We start from the raw sequence: 16793 nt of genomic DNA on the forward strand, positions 1-16793 counted from the left end.
CCGGCACTGATGTTTGGCAATTAGGCCTTCCCCAAACTGTTGCCACAAAGTTAGAAGCACAGAATCGTCTAGAATGTCATTGTATGCTGTAGCGTTAAGATTTCCCTTCACTGGAACTAAGAGGTCTAGCCCTAACAGTGAAAATCAGCCCCAGACCATTATTCCTCCTCCACCAAGCTTTAAACTTGGCACTATACATTGGGGCAGGTAACGTTCTCCTGGCATCTGCCAAACCCAGATTCGTCTGTCGGACTACCAAATGGTGAAGCTTGATTCATCATTCCAGAGAATGTGTATCCACTGCTCCAGAGACCAACGGTGGCAAGTTTTACGCTACTCCAGCTGACGCTTGGCATTGCACGTGGTGATCTTAGTCTTGTGTGCAGCTACTAGGCCATGGAAACCCATTTCATGAAGCTCCTGATGAACAGTTATTGTGCTGACGTTGCTTCTAGAGGCAGTTTGGAACTCGATACTGAGTGTTGCAACCGAGGACAGACGATTACTACGCGCTACGTGCTTTAGGACTTGGCAGTCCCGTTCTGTGAGCTTGTGTGGCCTACTACTTCGAGGCTGAGCCGTTGTTGTTCCTAGACGTTTCCACAATAACAGCACTTACAGTTGACCAGGGCAGCTCTAGCAGGGCAGAAATTTGACAAACTGACTTGTTGGAAAGGTGGCATCCTCTGACGGTGCCACGTTGAAACTCAATGAACTATTTAGTAAGGTCATTCTCCTGCCAATGTTTATCTATGGCGATTGCATGGCTGTATGCTTGATTTTATACACCTGTCAGCAACGGGTGTGGCTGAAGTAGCAAAATCCAATAATTTGAAGGGGTGTCCACATACTTTTGTATATATATTGTACGTACAGTACTGTGTATTCACTTAATTCACAGTCAATTTAGATCAGTGGTATTCAACACTCAGTTCAGACAGTCTGTTTAGATCAGTGGTATTCAACAGTCAGTTTAATACCCTCAGTTTAGATTTGAGGTATTCAACAGTCAGTTTAAGACAGTCAGTTTAGATCAGTACTATTCAACAGTCAGTTTTAGACAGTCAGTTTAGATCAGTGGTATTCAACAGTCAGTTTAGATCAGTGGTATCCAACAGTCAGTTTAGATCAGTGGTATTCAACAGTCAGTTTAGATCAGTAGTATCCAACAGTCAGTTTAGATCAGTGGTATTCAACAGTCAGTTTAGATCAGTAGTATTCAACAGTCAGTTTAGATCAGTGGTATTTAACAATCAGTTTAGATCAGTGGTATTCAACAGTCAGTTTTAGACAGTCAGTTTAGATCAGTGGTATCCAACAGTCAGTTTAGATCAGTGGTATTCAACAGTCAGTTTAGATCAGTGGTATTCAACAGTCAGTTTTAGACAGTAAGTTTAGATCAGTGGTATTCAACAGTCAGTTTAGATCAGTGGTATCCAACAGTCAGTTTAGATCAGTGGTATTCAACAGTCAGTTTAGATCAGTGGTATTCAACAGTCAGTTTAGATCAGTAGTATTCAACAGTCAGTTTAGATCAGTGGTATTTAACAATCAGTTTAGATCAATGGTATTCAACAGTCAGTTTTAGACAGTCAGTTTAGATCAGTGGTATCCAACAGTCAGTTTAGATCAGTGGTATTCAACAGTCAGTTTTAGACAGTCAGTTTAGATCAGTGGTATCCAACAGTCAGTTTAGATCAGTGGTATCCAACAGTCAGTTTAGATCAGTGGTATTCAACAGTCAGTTTAGATCGTTGGTATTCAACAGTCAGTTTTAGACAGTTAGTTTAGATCAGTGGTATTCAACAGTCAGTTTAGATCAGTGGTATCCAACAGTCAGTTTAGATCAGTGGTATCCAACAGTCAGCTTAGATCAGTGGTATTCAACAGTCAGTTTAGATCAGTGGTATTCAACAGTCAGTTTAGATCAGTGGTATCCAACAGTCAGTTTAGATCAGTGGTATCCAACAGTCAGTTAGATCAGTGGTATTCAACAGTCAGTTTAGATCAGTGGTATTCAACAGTCAGTTTTAGACAGTCAGTTTAGATCAGTAGTATTCAACATTCCGTTTTAGACAGTTAGTTTAGATCAGTAGTATTCAACATTCAGTTTTAGACAGTTAGTTTAGATCAGTAGTATTCAACAGTCAGTTTTAGACAGTCAGTTTAGATTAGTGGTATTCAACAGTCAGTTTAGATCAGTGGTATTCAACATTCAGTTTTAGACAGTTAGTTTAGATCAGTGGTATTCAACAGTCAGTTTAGATCAGTACTATTCAACAGTCAGTTTTAGACGGTTAGTTTAGATCAGTAGTATTCAACAGTCAGTTTTAGACAGTTAGTTCAGATCAGTGGTATTAAAACTTTTTCATTAAGGACCCCATTTTTCCCACAATAATTTCTCGCTACCCCACCAGGGGTCGCGACCTAGACTTTGATTACCACTGGTTTAAATGGTCATAGACTTAAACCTTTGTTCCTTCCTACTCAAGTATAATGTGTGGGTGTATTATGTACTGTCTGTTAGTCTACATGGATATGATGTGGGAGTGTATTATGTACTGCCTATTAGTCTACATGGATATGATGTGGGAGTGTATTATGTACTGCCTATTAGTCTACATGGATATGATGTGGGAGTGTGTTATGTACTGTCTATTAGTCTACATGGATATGATGTGGGAGTGTGTTATGTACTGTCTATTAGTCTACATGGATATGATGTGAGAGTGTGTTATGTACTGTCTATTAGTCTACATGGATATGATGTGGGAGTGTGTTATGTACTGTCTATTAGTCTACATGGATATGATGTGGGAGTGTGTTATGTACTGTCTATTAGTCTACATGGATATGATGTGGGAGTGTGTTATGTACTGTCTATTAGTCTACATGGATATGATGTGGGAGTGTATTATGTACTGTCTATTAGTCTACATGGATATGATGTGGGAGTGTGTTATGTACTGTCTGTTAGTCTACATGGATATGATGTGGGAGTGTGTTATGTACTGTCTATTAGTCTACATGGATATATTAGTCTACATGGATATGATGTGGGAGTGTATTATGTACTGTCTATTAGTCTACATGGATATGATGTGGGAGTGTGTTATGTACTGTCTGTTAGTCTACATGGATATGATGACTGACTTTGTCGGCATCTTACCAGAATCCCCCCAGAAGAGGCCCGATACAAATTTAAATAAATGTATAAAAAAAAATCCCAGATTCAGTCATTTTAAATATTACTGTTTAATACATACAAATTATATCCATCCACAAAAAAAATATTTTGTGTCGGAGGAAACACCATACACCTGGTGACCGTGTCAGAGTACATGCGCCTAGCCCGCCACAGGAGTTGCTTCAGAGCGATGGGATAAGGATATCCCGGCCGGCCAAACCCTCCCCTAACTCGGACAATTGTGCATCGCCCCATGGGTCTCCCGGTCGCAGCCGGCACGGGTCTCGAACCATCATCTGTAGCAAATCTGTTTGCACTGCGATGCAGTGTCTTAGACCGCTGCGCCACTCGGGAGACGCCATCCACAAAGTTTTTAATGCTTATCAATTGCCTTTCAGAAAGTATGAAAATACTAAAATACTACACAGGACTCTTAAAGAATTTCATTTAAATGTTAATTGTATTTTTTGATCACAGAAACAATGAGAAACAATGGAAAAATAAATATTGAAATACTAATTATATAAAGCAGCTTGTGTAACCATCTGCCAGAGAGTAGCCCCAGTCGGCCCGAGCCCCAAGTAATACATTTGGGCCAGATAACTCACACTGGAATCGTCCTGAGCTCAATCCCGCATTCTAGCCATAAAGTTATACTGCCAAAGGCGGCCTAGACTCGGGCCACATGACGTCGGCCGAGTGCCCCGACTCTGACGGAATTGGCCCAGATCCACTGTGCTAGCTGGGAGCTGTGTCCACAGGGAACCTTTAGTAGATCCAGACAGAGCAGACAGTAGGATGGATCTTTTAAAGGGGCCTCTGTAACAAACAGCACAGCAGAATATCAGAAATAACTTTAATTTCTTTGAAAGTCTGAGTGGTGGAGGAGGCCTTTTAGATCTGTTTGGAGACTTTAGTCCTGGATGGATGCATTGACGTATATACGGATGGACGCCATAGGAAAGTATACCAGTTTCATTTGAGGACCAGGATGTTGACAGCTTTGCCATACAGATTGCAAAATAGTTGGGAAGAGATTTTTGATGTACTGATTCCATGGTACAGGGTGTATGAGTTGATATATAAAACAACGCAAGATTCAAGACTTTGTGCTTTTCAGCTAAAATTATTATATAGAATTCTTGCCACCAACAAAATATTGAATATCTGGGACATACAATCATTGAAGCCCTGTAGATTTTGTTGTGAGTATACAGAATCAATAGACCATTTATTTTGGTATTGCCCTCAGGTAGCCTGTTTCTGGTCTCAGGAAAATGCATAACAATGATCTAAAATGTACCCTAGAAATAGTACTGTTGGGAGATCTGGAGAGACCCGGGTCAGTCAATTACTAATATACCAATACTATTAGTAAAAGTATTTATCTTCAAAACGCAATCTGTGGATTATATTTGATTAGATAGATTGAAATTGTATGTTAAACATCACAGCATAGTTGAAAGATATATGGTGCATAGAAATCTGAAGAGGGTGGCCAGCAGAGATAGGTGGGAGGGGCTGAGAGAAGCTGAGGGTTGGGATGTGGAAATGGAGACAATTGCGAGTGGAGTTGCTGGGCGGGGGATAGAATGACGGTCAAAGATAAAAGTATAAAAAATAAAGTCTAAATAAAACATAACCAAAAGTATGTTTTAATGACACTGAAGGGCATTAAAGTCTTGGTGCATGATGGGCGGGGGGTCTTGGGGGTGGGAAATTGATTTTTTCTTGTTCAACATTTTATTTATTATTTTCTCAGGGGGGGCTGTGGGGGGGTCTCGAATGGTTGAGGGGCAGCTCTTGGGGAACTGTGGGGGAGATCTTAGAGGGCTGGCGGTTGGGATCTTGGGCCGGTGGCTGATGGATCGATGGTTCGGGTCCCCGTTTTTTGACGTTTTGGGAGATCTGTCGACGTGCCCTTGAGCAGGGCGTTGACCCTGGTTGCTTCTGTGTGTTGCTCTGGATGGGAGTCTGTTAGATGACTAATGTGATGGCGTTGTTGAGCGGCTTCACTGCAAGTATATTGTATGTTTTAAATATTTAAAAAAATACAAAAAAAAATTAAATTCACTTCACTGTTTCAGGTGCAACGTTTATGGTCATGTTGCAGCAGTTTGTAGGAGGGAGATTCCAAGATGTGGGAAGTGTGCAGGAGGGCATGGGATAGAGGATTGTGTAGTTTTGGTGGATAAAGCTGAGTGTGTCAAGTGTAGGGGTGCCCATGTGGCTGGGGATCGTAAGTCTCTGGTGCGAGAGAAGCAGGTTGAGGTGGCTAGAATCAGAGTAGTGCATAAGGTGTCGCATAATGAGGCAATATAGAAAGTAGAGGAGGATGGTTCAAGGGTGAGGAATCCTGGGTGAGGGATCAGCTGTCCTCGGTTGCAAAACTCATTACCGAGTTCCAAACTGCCTCTGGAAGCAACGTCAGCACAAGAACTGTTTGTCGGGAGCTTTATGAAATGGGTTTCCATGGCCGAGCAGCCGCACACAGCCCTAAGATCTCTTTGTGCAATGCCAAGCGTCTGGCAGTCCGACGGACGATTCTGTGTTTGGCGGATGCCAGGAGAATGCTACCTTCCTGAATGCCAACTGTAAAATTTGGTGAAGGAGGAATAATAGTCTGGGGCTGTTTTTCATGGTTCGGGCTAGGCCCTTTAGTTCCAGTGAAAGGAAATCTTAACATTACAGCATACAGTGACTGTACGTACATACCCCAACCAGAAACCATGGATTACAGGCAACATCCGTACTAAGCTAAACTCTAACCCGGACGCTTATAAAAAACACTGCTACGCCATCAGACGAACCATCAAACAGGCAAAGCGCCAAAACAGGACTATGATTGAATCGTACTACACCGGCTCTGACGCTCGTCGAATGTCGCAGGGCCTGCAAACTATTACAGACTACAAAGAGAAGCACAGCCACGAGCTGCCCAGTGACACAAGCCTACCAGACAAGCTAAATCACTTCTATGCTCGCTTCGAGGCAAGCAACGCTGAGGCATGCATGAGAGTATCAGCTGTTCTAGACGACTGTGTGATCATGCTCTTTGTAGCTAACGTGAGTAAGACCTTTAAACAGGTCAACATTCACAAGGCCGCTGGGCCAGACGGATTACCAGGACGTGTGCTCCTGGCATGTGCTGACCAACTGGCAGGTGTCTTCACTGACATTTTCAACATGTCCCTGATTGAGTTTGTAATACCAACATGTTTCAAGCAGAACACCATAGTCCCTGTGCCCAAGAACACTAAGGTAACCTGCCTAAATGACTACAGACCCGTAGCACTCACGTCCGTAACCATGAAGTGCTTTGAAAGGCTGGTCATGGCTTACATTAACACCATTATCCCAGAAACTCTAGACCCATTCCAATTTGCATACCGCTCAAACATATCCACAGATAATGCAATCTCTATTGCACTCCACACTGCCCTTTCTCACCTGGACAAAAGGAACACCTACGTGAGAATGCTATTCCTTGACTACAGCTCAGTGTTCAACACCATAGTGCCCTCAAAACTCATCGCTAAGGATCCTGGGACTGAACACCTCCCTCTGCAACTGGATCCTGGACTTCCTGACTGGCTGCACCCATGTGGTGAGGGTAGGTAGCAACAAATCTGCCAAGCTGATCCTCAACACTGGAGCCCCTCAGGGGTGCGTGCTCAGTCCCCTCCTGTACTCCCTGTTCACCCACGACTGCATGGCCAGGCACGACTCCAACAACATCATTAAGTTTGCAGACACAACAGTGGTAGGCCTGATCACTGACAACGATGAGAGAGCCGGGTGGTGCCAGAATAACAACCTATCCCTCAACATAATCAAGACAAAGGAGATGATTGTGGACTACAGGAAAAGGAGGACCGAGCACGCCCCCATTCTCATTGATGGGGCTGTTGTGGAGCAGGTTGAGAGCTTCAAGTTCCTTGGTGTCCACATCACCAACAAACTAGAATGGTCCAAACACACCAAGATAGTCATGAAGAGGGCACGACAACGCCTATTCCGCCTCAGGAAACTAAAAAGATTTGGCATGGGTCCTCAGATCCTCAAAAGTTTCTACAGCTGCAATTTTGAGCGCATCCTGACTGGTTGCATCACTGCCTGTTACGGCAACTGCTCAGCCTCCGACCGCAAGGCACTACAGAGGGTAGTGCGTACGGCTCCGTACATCACTGGGGCTCAGCTGCCTGCCATCCAGGACCTCTATACCAGGCGGTGTCAGAGGAAGGCCCTAAAAATTGTCAGACTCCAGCCACCCCAGTCATAGACTGTTCTCTCTACTACCACATGGCAAGCGGTGCCGTAGCGCCAAGTCTAGGACCAAAAGACTTCTCAACAGCTTTTACCACGAAGCCATAAGACTCCGGAACAACTAATCAAATGGCTACCCGGACTACACGTTTTGTCGTTGCCCCCCCCGGCAACCATATTCTGTGTATGGTAGGCCGTCACTGTAAATAAGAATTTCTTAATTAATTAACTGACTTGCCTAGTTAAATAAAGGTTAAATAAAACAATGAAAATAAAATGTTCAGTGTGACGTTAACCCTCAGACAACTGTACACAGTTCTTACAACATCACATGAAATGTGTGTAGACCATTAATGTTGTTTATTCTGAGAACATGGAAACCACGTTTTGTTTGGCATTAAGGAAATAACTCTAATGCCAAAACATGCTAATTAGGTTCTCGGAAGATTTTTTCTAACATACATAGAATGTTCCCTCAAACATCCGGGGACCATTATGGGTAACATTACAAAAAAGTTCTCTCTTCCTAGAATTGCAAATTGGATGCAGTCTATCAGTGTCATCCGTTTTGTCACCAAAGCCCCATATACTACCCACCACTGCGACCTGTATGCTCTCGTTGGCTGGCCCTCGCTTCATATCCATCGCCAAACCCACTGGCTCTAGGTCATCTATAAGTCGTTGCTAGGTAAAGCCCCACCTTATCTCAGCTCCAGCAGGTATATCTCACTGGTCACCCCCAATGCCAATTCCTCCTTAGGCTGCCTTTCCTTCCAGTTCTCTGCTGCCAATGACTGGAACGAACTGCAAAAATCACTGAAGCTGGAGACTCATATCTCCCTCACTAGCTTTAAGCCCCAGCTGTCAGAGCAGCTCACAGATCACTGCACCTGTACATAGCCCATCTGTAAACAGCCCATCCAACTACCTCATCCCCATATTGTTATTTATTTTGCTCCTTTGCACCCCAGTATCGCTACTTGCACACTCATCTTCTGCACATCTATCACCCCAGTGTTTCATTTGCCATACTGTAATTACTTCGCCACCATGGCCTATTTATTGCCTCACCCTCCCTTATCCTACTTCATTTGGACATACTGTATATATACTTTTTGTTTTCTTTTGTTCTACTGTATTATTGATTGTATGTTTGTTTATTCCATGTGTAACTCTGTGTTGTTTTTGTCGCACTGCTTTGCTTTATCTTGGCCAGGTTGTAGTTGTAAATGAGAACTGGTTCTCAACTAGCCTACCTGGTTAAATAAAATAATAAAATAATCTAGCTGGTGTGGTATCTTCAGCCTATAGCTACACTGCTGCAGTAGTCGGAACATAATCGTTTTTGGATCAGTGACTGTCTAATTCTGCTAGGGCAGAGGTCAATGTGACAGAAAGTCAAGGCGCCCAGATGTGTGTGTGTAGTGTTAATATGGAGTTGGTCCCCCCCTTTGCTGCTATAACAGCCTCCACTCTTCTGTGAAGGCTTTCCACTAGATGTTGGAACATTGCTGCAGGGACTTGCTTCCATTCAGCCACAAGAGCATTAGTGAGATTGGGCACTGATGTTGAGTGATTAGGCCTGGCTCGCAGTCGACGTTCCAATTCATACCAAAGGTGTTCGATGGGGTTGAGATCAGGGCTCTGTGCAGGCCAGTCAAGTTCCTCCACACCGATCTCAACAAACCATTTCTGTATGGACCTCGCTTTGTGCACAGGGGCATTATCATGCTGAAACAGGAAAAGGCTTTACCCAAACTTTTGCCACAAAGTTGCAAGCACAGAATTGTCTAGAATGTCATTGTATGCTGTAATGTTAAGTGTTCCCCACACAGGAACTCAGTAGTGAGTGTTGTAACTGAGGATAATCCATTTTTATACAGTATAGTGTACCTGCATTTGTCCAATTGAAACACTTGTGTGCAAGATTGTGCAAAGCAGTATTGAATGTGTCAATGTCTGTTTCCTTTACTACTCAAATTTGTCTTCTCATTGTACATTTTCATTCATAGGCTAAGTTGTAGCAACCTCTATATATCTTGTATATTTTTTTAACTAGACAAGTCAGTTAAGAACAAATTCTTATTTACAATGACAGCCTACTCCGGCCAAACCCTACCCAGACGACGCTGGGCAAATTATGCACTGCCCTATGGGATTCCCAATCACGGCCGGTTGAGGTACAGCCTGGAACCAAACCAGGGTCTGTAGTGATGCCTCTAGCACTGAAAGGCAGTGGCTTAAACCGCTGCGCCACTCGGGAGCCCTCAGGAGCCCTAACCTCATGATGGGTATAGGGAAAATGTGAGTATGATTTAGTAGCCTAAACCTATCGATGTTACATTGACCGGGCTGAATGGAATAATGAATGACAGTCATCCAATAATCTCTAATAGAAGTAAGGCCATGCTCATAAAAAAAAAAAAGTATCCTCCCTCATCTTAAATGGCATCAACCGCCACTGGTTTAGAGGTAAGTGTTGCCTGCAGTCTTCTTGATGTGTCCAGCCTGTCTACAGAAATAGGGAACACTTGAATACATACGTTCTCTGCTGTTTTCGTTGTTTGGTCAATAGCACCACCTGCTGGACAGGTTTAACACGGCTTGACAGCAGTACAGGATGATGAAAGATGCCAAATTTAGAGCCGGTTTACTGGACATCTACATTGAACATTCTTTTTAGGCTCAATCTGTGTCCGGGAAACCAGGAAATATAGTTGTTACTATCTGTTCCAAGCCACCGAGGAAAACTACATAGAGATTGCCTCCCGAGTGGCGCTGCGGTCAAAGGCGTCACTACAGACCCTGGTTCGGTCCCGGGCGGTATCACAACCGGCTGTGATCGGGAGTCCCATAGGGCGACGCACAATTGGCCCAGCGCTGTCCGAGTTAGGGGAGGGTTTGGCCGGGGTAGGCCGTTATTGTAAGCAAGAATTTGTTCTTAACTGACTAGCCTAGTTAAATAAAGGTTAAATAAAAGAAAATTCAAGATTTAAACATTGTATTTTATTGCATGAAATCTCTGAAAATCAAATCAGTCAGAAAAAAACATTTGTAAAGAAAAACAGCAGAATGAATCATCACATCTGGGGACCATCACCACCAGCATGACTAGTATCTATGTGGACCCTACTACAGTTTAACCAGCTCAGCTATAGACTACACCAGCATGACTAGTATCTATGTGGACCCTACTACAGTTTAACCAGCTCAGCTATAGACTACACCAGCATGACTAGTATCTATGTGGACCCTACTACAGTTTAACCAGCTCAGCTATAGACTACACCAGCATGACTAGTATCTATGTGGACCCTACTACAGTTTAACCAGCTCAGCTATAGACTACACCAGCATGACTAGTATCTATGTGGACCCTACTACAGTTTAACCAGCTCAGCTATAGACTACACCAGCATGACTAGTATCTATGTGGACCCTACTACAGTTTAACCAGCTCAGCTATAGACTACACCAGCATAACTAGTATCTATGTGGACCCTACTACAGTTTAACCAGCACAGCTATAGACTACACCAGCATGACTAGTATCTATGTGGACCCTACTACAGTTTAACCAGCTCAGCTATAGACTACACCAGCATGACTAGTATCTATGTGGACCCTACTACAGTTTAACCAGCACAGCTATAGACTACACCAGCATGACTAGTATCTATGTGGACCCTACTACAGTTTAACCAGCTCAGCTATAGAATACACCAGCATGACTAGTATCTATGTGGACCCTACTACAGTTTAACCAGCTCAGCAGTACCAGAGAAAAGATAATCGACAGAAAACCCAGGATAGAGGGGCTGAGTGAATGTGGTCTGGACTCTGTGGAGGAGGGTCATTGTGTCAGAGACACTGTAGAAGGACAGAGCGCCTGCCTTGTGATCCAGGTACACTCCTACTCTGGAGGACTGAGGGCCTGATACTTTAGTCTCAACATTATTGTGTCTGAAACAATAAACATTACTATAGCACTCCAAACTCCAGGACTTGTTATTCAATCCAAATCCATTATCTGTCTCTGTTCTGCTGATGTCTTTATATGAGACTGCTATAATAACCCACCGTCCACTCCACTCCACCTCCCAGTAACAGCGTCCAGACAGACCCTCTCTACACAGAACCATCAAGTTGTTTGTGAATCTGTCTGGATGACCAGGATATGGTTGGACTTGGTCTGTATAGGTCATCTTTCTGTTCCCTTCAGACAGAGAGAGGTGTGTGTGTGCTGTGTTTGGGTCCAGTGTGAGCTGACAGGAATCTGGGAGAAGAGCAGAGCAGAGACCAATGAGGGGAGTTAGAACAATAAGTTAAGTCAGATACTGTATCTACCCTGTCTTTGATTAGAGCACAGCAGAGATCAAATCAGAGAAATATGAGGAGTCAGATAGATATCAGTCTTTGATTAGATCTACTATTGCTATATATTTCTAGAGGGATTGTTAGGAGTGTCAGTAAAAAGAGACTGTTAGTTACTTCACAATAAAGAGACTCACATTGTAACAACTGTTCTCTGGTCTTGGGCTCTGGAGGCAGTACAACATCCACTATATTCACTACAGACACACAAACACATTGACAGAGAGAGGGAATGTTATCATACCATATTCCACATGTATATGACTAGTAGGGAACTTTCAATGGTCTAAAGTTGATGTTGTTATTATTTTCAACACACCTGTAGTGGAGATCTTGGTCCATTCTCCTTTAACGAAGTCTTCTAGTTTCTCTCTCAGTTCAGACACAGTCTTACTCACATCTCCAAAGTACTGAAGAGGACGGACAACGATGCTGGGTAAGTCTGAAGATACACTGATACTGGAGAGAGACTGATAACTCTGGAGAGAGAGAGAGAGAGAGAGAGACTGATAACTCTGGAGACAGAGAGAGAGAGAGAGGGACAGAGAGAGGGAGGGACAGAGAGAGAGAGAGGGACAGAGAGAGAGAGAGAGAGAGGGACAGAGAGAGAGAGGGACAGAGAGAGAGAGAGGGACAGAGAGAGAGGGAGAGGGACAGAGAGAGAGAGAGAGGGACAGAGAGAGGGACAGAGAGAGGGACAGAGAGAGGGACAGACAGAGAGAGAGACAGAGGGACAGAGAGAGAGGGACAGAGAGGGACAGAGAGAGAGAGAGGGACAGAGAAAGAGAGGGACATAGAGAGACAGAGGGACAGATAGAGACAGAGGGACAGTGAGAGAGAGAGGGACAGAGAGAGAGAGAGAGAGGGACAGAGAGAGAGAGGGACAGAGAGAGAGAGGGACAGAGAGAGAGAGAGAGAGAGAGAGGGGGACAGTGAGAGAGAGAGGGACAGTGAGAGAGAGGGACAGTGAGAGAGAGGGACAGAGAGAGAGAGACACACAGAGTACAGAGAGAGGGACATAGAGAGACAGAGGGACAGAGAGAGAGAGGGACAGTGAGAGAGAGAGGGACAGAGAGAGAGAGAGAGAGGGACAGTGACACACAGAGTACAGAGAAAGAGAGGGGGAGACAGAGAGAGAGGGACAGAGACAGAGGGACAGAGAGAGAGACAGAGGGACAGAGAGAGAGACAGAGGGACAGAGAGAGAGGGACAGAGGGACAGAGAGAGGGACAGAGGGACAGAGAGAGGGACAGAGAGAGACAGAGGGACAGAGAGAGAGAGAGGGACAGAGAGAGAGAGGGACAGAGAGAGAGAGAGGGACAGTGAGAGAGAGAGGGACAGAGAGAGAGAGAGGGACAGAGAGAGAGAGAGAGGGACAGTGAGAGAGAGGGACAGTGAGAGAGAGGGACAGAGAGAGACACACAGAGTACAGAGAGAGAGACACAGAGACACAGAGAGAGGGACAGAGAGAGAGAGACAGAGAGAGAGAGGGACAGTGAGAGAGAGGGACAGAGAGAGAGGGACAGTGACAGGGACAGAGAGAGAGACACACTACAGAGAGAGACACAAAGACACAGAGGGACAGAGAGAGAGAGGGAGAGACACAGAGAGAGAGACAGAGAGAGAGAGACAGAGACACAGAGACACAGAGAGGGACAGAGACACAGAGAGGGACAGTGAGAGAGAGAGGGACAGTGCGAGAGAGAGAGGGACAGTGAGAGAGAGAGGGACAGTGAGAGAGAGAGGGACAGTGAGAGAGACAGGGACAGAGACAGGGACAGAGAGAGACACACATAGTACAGAGAGAGACACAGAGTACAGAGAGAGAGGGACACAGAGAGAGACAGAGAGAGAGAGGAAAAGAGACAGGGACAGAGAGAGAGAGGGAGAGACACAGAGAGAGAGGGACAGAGAGAGAGGGAGAGACACAGAGAGAGACACAGAGAGAGAGAGAGAGAGAGAGAGAGACAGAGAGAGAGAAGGACAGAGACACACAGAGTACAGAGAGAGACACACAGACACAGAGAGAGAGACACACAGAGAGAGAGAGAGAGAGAGGAAAAGAGACAGGGACAGAGAGAGACACACAGACACAGAGAGAGAGACACACAGAGAGAGACACAGAGAGAGAGAGAGAGAGGGACAGAGAGAGAGAGAGAGAGAGGGACAGAGAGAGGGACAGAAAGAGACACACAGACACAGAGGGAGAGAAGGAGAGAGAGAGAGAGAGGGAGAGACACAGAGAGAGACACACAGAGAGAGAGGGAGAGACACACAGAGAGAGAGGGAGAGAGACAGAGACACAGAGAGAGAGAGGGACAGAGACACAGAGAGAGAGAGAGAGGGACAGAGACACAGAGAGGGTCAGAGAGAGAGCGAGAGGGACAGAGAGAGAGCGAGACAGAGAGAGAGAGAGAGAGGGGGACAGAGAGAGAGAGAGGGACAGAGAGAGAGGGGGACAGAGAGAGAGAGAGGGACAGAGAGAGAGAGGGACAGAGAGAGAGAGGGACAGAGAGAGACACACAGACACAGAGAGAGAGACAGCGAGAGAGTGGAAAAGAGACAGAGAGAGAGAGGGAGAGACAGAGAGAGGGACAGAGGGACAGAGAGAGGGACAGAGAGAGACAGAGGGACAGTGAGAGAGAGAGAGGGACAGTGAGAGAGAGAGAGGGACAGTGAGAGAGAGAGGGACAGAGAGAGAGAGAGGGACAGAGAGAGAGAGAGGGACAGAGAGAGAGAGAGGGACAGAGAGAGAGAGAGGGACAGAGAGAGAGAGAGGGACAGTGAGAGAGAGAGGGACAGAGAGAGACACACAGAGTACAGAGAGAGAGACACAGAGACACAGAGAGAGGGACAGAGAGAGAGAGAGAGGGACAGTGAGAGAGAGGGACAGTGAGAGAGAGAGGGACAGTGAGAGAGAGAGGGACAGAGATAGAGAGGGACAGAGAGAGAGAGAGGGACAGAGAGAGAGAGGGACAGTGACAGGGACAGAGAGAGAGACACTACAGAGAGAGACACAAATACACAGAGGGACAGAGAGAGAGAGGGAGAGACACAGAGAGAGGGACAGAGAGAGAGAGACAGAGACACAGAGAGGGACAGTGAGAGAGAGAGAGGGACAGTGAGAGAGAGAGGGACAGTGAGAGAGAGAGGGACAGTGAGAGAGAGACACACAGAGTACAGAGAGAGAGACACAGAGACACAGAGAGAGGGACAGAGAGAGAGAGAGAGAGGGACAGTGAGAGAGAGGGACAGTGAGAGAGAGAGGGACAGTGAGAGAGAGAGGGACAGAGATAGAGAGGGACAGAGAGAGAGAGAGGGACAGAGAGAGAGAGGGACAGTGACAGGGACAGAGAGAGAGACACTACAGAGAGAGACACAAATACACAGAGGGACAGAGAGAGAGAGGGAGAGACACAGAGAGAGAAACAGAGAGAGAGAGACAGAGACACAGAGAGGGACAGTGAGAGAGAGAGAGGGACAGTGAGAGAGAGAGGGACAGTGAGAGAGAGAGGGACAGTGAGAGAGAGACACACATAGTACAGAGAGAGACACACATAGTACAGAGAGAGACACACAGAGTACAGAGAAAGACACACAGAGTACAGAGAAAGACACACAGAGTACAGAGAAAGAGGGACACAGAGAGAGACAGAGAGAGAGAGGAAAAGAGACAGGGACAGAGAGAGAGAGGAAAAGAGACAGGGACAGAGAGAGAGAGGGAGAGACACAGAGAGAGAGGGACAGTGACAGGGACAGAGAGAGACACACAGACACAGAGAGAGAGGGAGAGGGCCACAGAGAGAGACACAGAGAGAGAGAGAGAGAGGGACAGAGAGAGAGAGGGGGACAGAGAGAGACACACAGACACAGAGGGAGAGAAGGAGAGAGAGAGAGAGAGAGGGAGAGACACAGAGAGAAACACAGAGAGAGAGAGAGAGGGAGAGACACAGAGAGAGAGAGGGAGAGACAGAGAGAGACACACAGAGAGAGAGGGAGAGACACACAGAGAGAGAGGGAGAGAGACAGAGACACAGAGAGAGAGAGGGACAGAGACACAGAGAGAGAGAGAGGGACAGAGACACAGAGAGGGACAGAGAGAGAGCGAGAGGGACAGAGAGAGAGCGAGAGGGGGACAGAGAGAGAGAGGGGGGGACAGAGCGAGAGAGGGGGACAGAGAGAGAGAGGGGGACACAGAGAGAGAGGGGGACACAGAGAGAGAGGGGGACACAGAGAGAGAGGGGGACACAGAGAGAGGGGGGACAGAGAGAGAGAGAGGGACAGAGACACACAGAGTACAGAGAGAGACACACACACACAGACACAGAGAGAGACACACAGACACAGAGAGAGAGACACACAGAGAGAGACAGCGAGAGAGAGGAAAAGAGAGAGAGAGAGGGAGAGAGAGGGAGAGACACAGAGAGAGAGAGGGAGAGACAGAGAGAGAGAGGGAGAGACAGAGAGAGAGAGAGAGAGAGGGACAGAGAGAGAGGGACAGAGAGAGAGGGACAGAGAGAGAGAGAGAGGGACAGAAAGAGAAAGAGAGGGACAGAAAGAGAAAGAGAGGGACAGAAAGAGAGAGAGAGGGACAGAAAGAGAGAGAGAGGGACAGAAAGAGAGAGAGAGGGGGACAGAGAGAGGGACAGAGAGAGAGAGAGGGACAGAGAGAGAGAGAGACAGAGAGAGAGGGACAGAGAGAGAGAGAGAGGGACAGAGAGAGAGAGACCGAGAGAGGGACAGAGAGAGAGAGAGAGGGACAGAAAGAGAGAGAGAGGGACAGAAAGAGAGAGAGAGGGACAGAAAGAGAGAGAGAGGGACAGAAAGAGAGAGAGAGGGACAGAAAGAGAGAGAGGGACAGAAAGAGAGAGAGACAGAGAGAGAGAGAGAGGGACAGAGAGAGAGAGAGAGGGACAGAGAGAGAGAGAGAGGGACAGAAAGAGAGAGAGAGGGACAGAAAAGAGAG

At 46.1% G+C, this 16793-nt stretch overlaps 1 protein-coding gene across 1 annotated transcript in view; it reads right to left on the minus strand.

Annotated features, from left to right (window-relative positions):
- Nucleotides 1-10988: 10988 nt before the first annotated feature.
- LOC106584636 (tripartite motif-containing protein 16) overlaps nucleotides 10989-16793 on the minus strand; it is a 43470-nt gene continuing 37665 nt past the window's right edge. The window contains exons 4-6 of the mRNA XM_045706001.1: nucleotides 12147-12306; nucleotides 11965-12024; nucleotides 10989-11729 (exon numbers count right to left, since the gene is read on the minus strand). Coding sequence (XP_045561957.1) covers nucleotides 11206-11729; nucleotides 11965-12024; nucleotides 12147-12306 — 744 coding nt within the window. The 3' untranslated portion in view covers nucleotides 10989-11205. The remainder of the gene's footprint in view (nucleotides 11730-11964; nucleotides 12025-12146; nucleotides 12307-16793) is intronic.

This window comes from Salmo salar, chromosome ssa23 (genome assembly GCF_905237065.1).
Source record: "Salmo salar chromosome ssa23, Ssal_v3.1, whole genome shotgun sequence".
NCBI lineage: Eukaryota > Metazoa > Chordata > Actinopteri > Salmoniformes > Salmonidae > Salmo > Salmo salar.